At 40.8% G+C, this 7609-nt stretch overlaps 1 protein-coding gene across 1 annotated transcript in view; it reads right to left on the reverse strand.

Annotated features, from left to right (window-relative positions):
• The window catches only part of LOC115275724 (interferon-induced protein with tetratricopeptide repeats 1-like), an 8353-nt gene extending 1053 nt beyond the window's left edge, over window positions 1–7300 (reverse strand). The window contains exons 1-2 of the mRNA XM_029919443.1: window positions 7187–7300; window positions 8–227 (exon numbers count right to left, since the gene is read on the reverse strand). Of these exons, the coding sequence (XP_029775303.1) occupies window positions 8–227; window positions 7187–7191 (225 nt within the window). The 5' untranslated portion in view covers window positions 7192–7300. The remainder of the gene's footprint in view (window positions 1–7; window positions 228–7186) is intronic.
• Between the last annotated feature and the right edge of the window lie 309 nt (window positions 7301–7609).

The raw sequence follows: 7609 nt of genomic DNA on the forward strand, positions 1-7609 counted from the left end.
CTTCAGCTTCCTTCAGGCTCCCCAGGGCTTCCTGGTTCTGGCCTTTCAGGTGTTTGATGTAGGCCAGCAGGTTGTATATTCCCACGTTGTACTTGGTGTCTAGGAACTCAATCTCGTCCAAGATCCTGTTCTCTAAATCCGGCATCTCACTGTCTTCAAAGAGCAGCTCCCACGTGAAGTGGCATCTCAGCTGACCCAGCTTGTCTCTGACCTCATCAGCATCCTTACTGCAAAAAACAAAGACAAATCTTCTTTGTTAAGTGAGGAATGGTCAATAGAAAGAAACCAGATAAAATATCTCATCTTTAGGACTTAGCCTTGGAAAGGGCACGCCTGCTTTGATTTTCCTTGGAATCCTGATGTTTCTAAGATGAGCACAGATTTTGAATGCAATTTGCATGGTCCCATACACTGGCTCCACCACTTTACCAAGTGACCTCTCTGAGCTTCAGAATCTTGTTTGTAAAATGGCAATAGGGATAGACTCACTACACTTGAGTCTGTAGTTGGGTGAAAATGAATAAGCCTATCTGTGTAAAGTACATATTACATGCTATAATGACACTATAGCGTTATACTATTTTTAAAATAGCATTTCCTATTTTCCTATTCCTATAATCAGGACAGAAACCAGTTAGAAATGTAGAGCCTGGGTGGCTCAGTCAGTTGAGCATCCGACTTTGGCTCAGGTCATGATCTCATAGTTCGTGAGTTTGAGCCTTGCATTGGGCTCACTGCTGTCAGCACAGAGCCGGCTTCGGATCCTCTGTCTCCCTCTCTCTTTGTCCTCTCCCACTCACCAAAAAAAAAAATAAATTAATTAATTAATAAAATAAAAAGAAAGAAAGAAAGAAAAGAAAGAGACAGAGCCTTACAAAACATTTTTCCCTTCAGGACCTTAGCCTGTGCCCCTGACATCCATCTAAGTTGTTGCGTTTATCAATAGTTCATTCCTTTTTATTGGGGAATAACATTCCGTGGTGTGGGTGTACCACAGTTGGTTTACCTGTGCATTTTCTTGTACGAAATTTCCCTTGTTCTTGGTTTGGGCCTATTACAGATAAAGGTGCTGTGAACAGCTGTGGACAGACTTTTTTGTGTGGACATAAATTTTCATTTCCACGGGATAAATGCCCAGGAGTGGGATATAGGTCATATGTGGAGTGTATGCTTATGTTTGTAAGAAATTGCCAAACCATTTTCCACAGTGACGATATCATTTTACACTACTACTAGCAATGTATGAAGGATCCAGTTCTCTGCCTTCTTACGAGCATTTGGAATTTTCACTTAAAAAATTTTTTTTAGCTCTCTTAATAAGTATTAGTGATATCTCCTTGTGGGCTTCAGTTGGATTTCCCTAAAGGCTAGTGTTATTGAAAAGCTTTTCATGTGCTGATTTATTAGCCTGATATCCTCTTTGGTGAAGTATCTCTTCATATGTCCTGCCTGTTTTCTAATTGAATTGTTTGTTTTTTTTATTGTTGGGTTTCAAGAACTCTTTATAGATTCTAGATATGATTCCTTTCTTTTTTAAAATCTTTTAATAAAATCTTTCTTTACATTTATTTGTTATTGAAAGACAGAGACAGACCATGAATGGGGAAGGGGCAGAGAGAAAAGGAGACACAGAATCCGAAGCAGGCTCTAGGCTCTGAGCTGTCAGCACAGAGCCTGACGTGGGGCCTGAACCAGTGAACCATGAGATCATGACCTGAGCCGAAGTCAGTTGCTCATCTGACTGAGCCACCCAGGCACCCCGATATGAATCCTTTCTGAGGTGTGTGGTTTTCAAATATTTTCTCTAAGGGTGTAGCTTGTGTCTTAATCCATTTTGAAGAGCAAATATTTTAATTTTATTTTTATTTTTGAACTATCATTTATTGATGTTTGTTTTCTCTTATGGATCATGATCTCGGTATCTGGTCCAGGAGCCCCTCAGCAAGCAATGGTCCCTGACCATTCTCTTCGGTGATATCCTCCACATGTTTCATAATTTCACATTTCACATTACATCTATGATCCATTTTGAGTTAATGTTTGCATACTGTATGAAGATTCACTGGCTGGGTCATTTTCCACTGTGGCTCTCCAATTCTTTCCTCATCGCTTGTTGAAAAGACTATTCCTTCCTCACTGAATTGCTTTTACACTTTTGTGAAAAGTCAGTTGGCAGTAGTTATGTGGGATTATTTCCGGGCTCCTTTTTCTGTTCCCCTAAGCTATGTATTTATCAGTCCACAGATACCACATAATTTTACTTATTGGGTACAATCAGTTTTAATTCTTTTTTTTTAAATTGTTAACCTAGTTTCTTTGCCTTGCCACATAAATTTTAGATTAATATTGTCCATGTCTATAAAAAATCCTACTGGAGTTTTGATAGGAATTTTATTATCAATGAAGTTTTGCTATGTTGAGTCTTCTAATCCATGAACATGCTATATTTCTGTGGTATTTAAACCTTCTTTGATTTCTTTCATAAGCATTTTCTAGTTTTAGGCATTTAAACTCTACATTTTATGTTATATTTACAATTAAGTATTATTTTGAGCAACTTAAAATTATATTGTATTTTAACTTTAATTTCCACATTTTGGTTGCCGGTATACAGAAATACAATTGATTTATTTTTATTTTAAACATTTATTTATTTTTTGAGAGAGAGAGAAAGCAGGGAAGAGACAGAGAGAGAAGGAAACACAGAATCTGAAGCAGGCTCCAGGCTCCGAGCTGTCAGCACAGAGCCAGCAATGGGGCTTGAACCTACAAACCCTGAGATCATGACCTGAGCTGAAGTCAGACACCCAATGGACTGAACCACCAGGTGCCCCTACAACTGATTTTTATACATCAATGTTGTGCTCTGCTACCCTGACAAACTCACTTGTTGGTTCTAGGAGTTGTTTTATAGATGGGGTTTCTAGGTAGACCATCATGCACCTGTAAACAGGGACAGTTTTATTATTCCTCTCTGATCTATATAGATCTTGATGCCTTTTATTTCTTTTCTTTTCTTTCTTATTGAAGAACTTCCTTTAGCTATTCCTTTAGGGTAAATCTTATGGTAACAGATTCTTTTAGTTTTCCTTCATCTGAGAATGCCTTTTTTTCCCTTTTTAAAAAAGATTTTATTTTTAAGTAATCGCTACACCCAACATGGGGCTGGAACTCCCAACCCTCAGATGAAAAGTTTTGCACTCCCTGACTGAGCCAGCCAGTTGCGCCTCATCTGAGAATGTCTTGATTTCATCTTCATTCTAGAAGGATATTTTTGTTGGATATAGGATTCTGGGAAAGTTCTTCTCCTGGGGGCCCTTGGTGGCTCAGTCATTTGTGCGTCCTACTTTGGCTTAGGTCATGATCTCACAGTTTTGGGTTTGACCCTGACATCAGGCTCTGTGCTGACAGCTCAGAACCTGGAGCCTGCTTTGGATTCTGTGTCTCCTTCTTTCTCTGTGCCTCCCCCTCTTGCATTCTGTCTGTCTGTCTCTCTCAAAAATAAACATTAAAAAAAACCCTTTTCCTTCAGCACATAGAAAATGGTGTGCTTTTTCCTAGACTCCATGGCTTCTAATGAAAAATTAGCTGCCATGAGAATTGTGTCCCACCCCCAAGCTTATAGGTAAGGTGTCATTTCTCTCTACTTCTTTGTCTTTAGTTTTCAAATTTTTGACTGCAATGTGTCTTGGATTTATTCTTTTGGTATTTTCATGGCTACTTAAATTTAGTATGAAATTGCATAATTTCTATCATTCTGTCTTCAAGTTCATGAGTTCTTCCCACATGTTCTCCATTTGGTCTGTAGCTAAGGCAATTTCTTTCATTAACCAAGGGGTAGAACATATCTGATTACTCTTTCTCTGTAGGATACGGACTTCCAGAATAGAGTCAGGTCTAACCAAGGTTTCAAATGGTAGAGTTGGATTGGGAAATATGGGGATGCGTTGGTCTGACTCGTGATATTGGACTGATCTCACCAGTCTTTGGACGAGACATTGAAGATAATCTCAGCACAGGCGGGCACTGCCCAACTGGCCTACTGCATGAGGGAACAGAACTGAGAGGAAGGCACTCAGCATGCCCAAGTTGGCCACGTCAGAAACAGTGGCCTTTTACTGAGTAAAAATGCAGGCCCATCGGTGTAGGCTCCTGACCACCGCAGTTACGTTAGTTGTTCCACACTTCCTGTGGGAATGAGACGCACAGGGTGGAGTACAGTTGCAGTAAGTAACTTTCCCACTTTCTACTCTAATTAAATGACTTAAGTGCAAAAAATATATCAAACAATAAAAGTATTAGATGATGATCTAGGTGAAAATAGGTATGTGTCTACATAAAATTTAAAAACTCCAGGAGCACTGTGTAACTCAGTTGGTTAAGTATCTGACTTCAGCTCAGGTCATGATCTCACAGTTAGTGAGTTTGAGCCCTGTGTCAGGCTCTGTGCTGACAGCTCAGAACCTGGAGCCTGCTTTGGATTCTGTATCTCTCTCTCTGCCCCTCCCCTGCTCGTGCTCGCTTTCTCTCTCTCTCTCTCTCTCTCTCTCTCTCTCTCTCAAAAATAAATAAACACTAAAATTAAAAAAAATAAACAAACAAAACCCCAACTCTCCCAACAAAGACAAAGAAAAGCTTGTGATCAGATGGCTTCACTGGTGAATTCTACCACACATTTGAAGTGTCAGGAGCACCGCTGAGCACCAGACATTAAAGCTTAAAGTAACAAGCCCACATATATCTGATAAGGGATTAATATTCAGACTATATAAACAACTCTCATAACAACAACAAAACAGATGACTAGAAAATGGCCAAAGGACTTAAAACAGATATTTCTCCAAAGAAGATACACAGATAGCCAATAAGCACATGAAAAGATGCTCGACATCACCAATCATTAGTGAAATGCAAATCGAAAACACAAGTCACCACTTCACACCCATTCGGATGGCTACCCTCAACAAAATGGAAAACAGAAAAAGCAAGTGTTGGCAAGGATGTGAAGTTACTAGTGCAAATGTTAAATGGGGCAGTTGCTGTGGAAAATGGTGATGATTCCTCAGAAAATGAAACAGAACTGCTGTGTGATTCAGCAATGTCACTTCTGGGTGTGTACCCAAAACAGGTGAAAGTAGAGACTCAGACGATTTGTGCACTTATATTCATAGCAGGCATTGTTCGCAATAGTCAAAAGGTGGAAGCCTCCTAAATGTGCATTGAGGGAAGAATGGCTAACCACAGTGGTAAATACATACACTGGAGTATTAGTCAGCCTTAAAATGGAAGGACATTCCATCACCTGCTGCAACATGGATAAACCTTGAGGACTTTGTGCTAAGTGAAATAAGGCAGTCACAAAGAGTCACTTACTGTATGCATCCCTGTATATAAAATATCCACAGTGGGCAAATCCACAGAGAGAAAGCAGATTAATGGTTGCCAGGGCCTGGGGTGAAGGATGAGTGGGGAGTGACTGCTTCAGGGGCACGGGGTTTCCCTCAGGCGAGGAAAATGTTCTTGAAGTGGATACTGGTGAGGGCTGGACAACATTGTGCATGCACTAAATACCACAAAATTGTACCCTTAAAAAATAGTTAAAATGGCTAATTTTATCATACATAGATAGGTCTTATTATTACAATGATCACAACGAAAAGTCATACTAGTAACCTAAACAAATTCTACAAATGACATATATTTTTTTCCTTAGTACATGTTGAAATAAACACAAAAGCATTAAAACATAAACACCAATTAGAATGCCATTTGAAATAGTCTCACAGACCTTCCACTGGTCCACTTTAAGAAATCTTCTTTTAGAAGAGAAATTGGATATCACTGAGGAGAGACTCTGGCTCATGTGCCAGCTCTATCACTTACTATCTGTGTGATCTTAATGTTTCTAAATCTAAGGTTCATTATAGCAAATCAGTGTGTTATGAGTACCTACTTCATAGGTGTCTTTTCAGGGATGTTTTAAAATAATTATATATACTTTACATAATAATTTGAATTTTTAAAAATTTATTTCTTTATTTTGAGAGAGAGAGAGAGAGAGAGAGACAGCATGAATGGGGGAGAGGCCAGGAGGGGTGGGTGGGGAGCCAAGCAGGCTCCATAGCGTCAGTGCAGAGCCTGACCCGGGGCTCAAACCCATGAAGCCATGAGATCCTGACCTGAGCTGAAACCAAGAGTGGGATGCGTAACTGACTGAGCCACCCAGGCACCCCATAATTTACATGATCATTTTAGAAGCCAGGCTAGCACTTAATAAGCATTCAGGATGTGATAGCTATTTTATTATTATTACTATTATTATTATTGTTATCATTTTCCTTATCAGTGACATCCCACTCTGTCAGTGGACCTAGAAGGAGGGTTGTAATTAGGCACTTTCTAGAACTTTTGCCCCTTCAAAATTTTGCCCACTGGAGCACGGAAGGGAAATCTGCAAGTCAATATCAATTAATTTAAAAAAATCTGTTATTAAGGATTATTTAATTCAAAATTCAGTTTGGACAGCATAGAAATTCCCACATTATGCTACACAACTGCGGTCCAGCCCTGTGGACAGGAAGGTATCTGCAGACTACTGGCTTCCCCAAGGGAGGTAATCTGCTAATCTGAAATGCAGTCCCTGAGAAGTCCTGACGTAGGAGTCCAGCAGCCACATAGTGAGGCCAGAAGTCTACAGAGGAGAGCCGTGCTCCCTAGACAGTGAGCTCCCCCCACCGCATGCCCACAATACTTCCCTCAAGACATCCGGAGAGCCTGGCACTGTGGCTCACACGGCTGTGGGGTCCTTATCCCCCCATGGTGAGGAGCCAGCAGAAAGCAATGTCGCTTTCCAGACAAACTATCTATTCCCTCCCTTGGTCAGACAGAAGAGAGTTTGGGGAAGAGAATTTCAGAGACTGGGATCATTTTCTCTCTTCCTACAAAACTCTTTTCCTGCATTCCTCTGCTTCTTTGGGCTTTATTATGATTACGGTAAGCTTCCTCAGGGTGATAAAAAAAATAAAAGGAAAGAAAAAGAAAAAGCCCACTCAGTTTCTAAGCAGATGCTCACCTAGAAGAGTAAGGAAACTCGACATCACTAAAATCAAGTCTTTTGAGATAGTACTGATGAGCATGCTTTTCCAGAACTTTAGACCGACAGGCAGAGAAGCAGAGAAGTCCTTACCTCATGGCTGCCAGTTCTGTTCTGCAGGACTTTAGCTGTGGGCTCCTCTGAGATCCAGCCAGGAGACTGGGGTTTCAGGATATGAGCCCTGCCACAGGGCTATATCAAAAAGATAAATAGCTCATGATGTAACCTGTGGGCGTGTTGTTGCCAAGTTAGATTGGGAACTGAGATGAAAACTGAAAGTGGAAAGTGAAACTAGTGAGCAGAGTTCCTGCTTGGGGAAAATGAAACCATGATCGCTTTCTTTTGACTGAGAAGAGTCTGGGGAGAGGGGAAGGGGGGAAGCAGCTTCACCCATGCACATGGCTTGTGCAGAGCTGGGAGTGTGGCAGCGCTGGGTACCAAGGTTCCACTGTCCCTAGAGCCTGGGGAAGTTGGCTTCGGGAACTTGCCACACTCATGCCCCAATCTGTGCCTCTG

Source organism: Suricata suricatta, chromosome 2 (genome assembly GCF_006229205.1).
Source record: "Suricata suricatta isolate VVHF042 chromosome 2, meerkat_22Aug2017_6uvM2_HiC, whole genome shotgun sequence".
Taxonomy (NCBI): Eukaryota; Metazoa; Chordata; class Mammalia; order Carnivora; family Herpestidae; genus Suricata; species Suricata suricatta.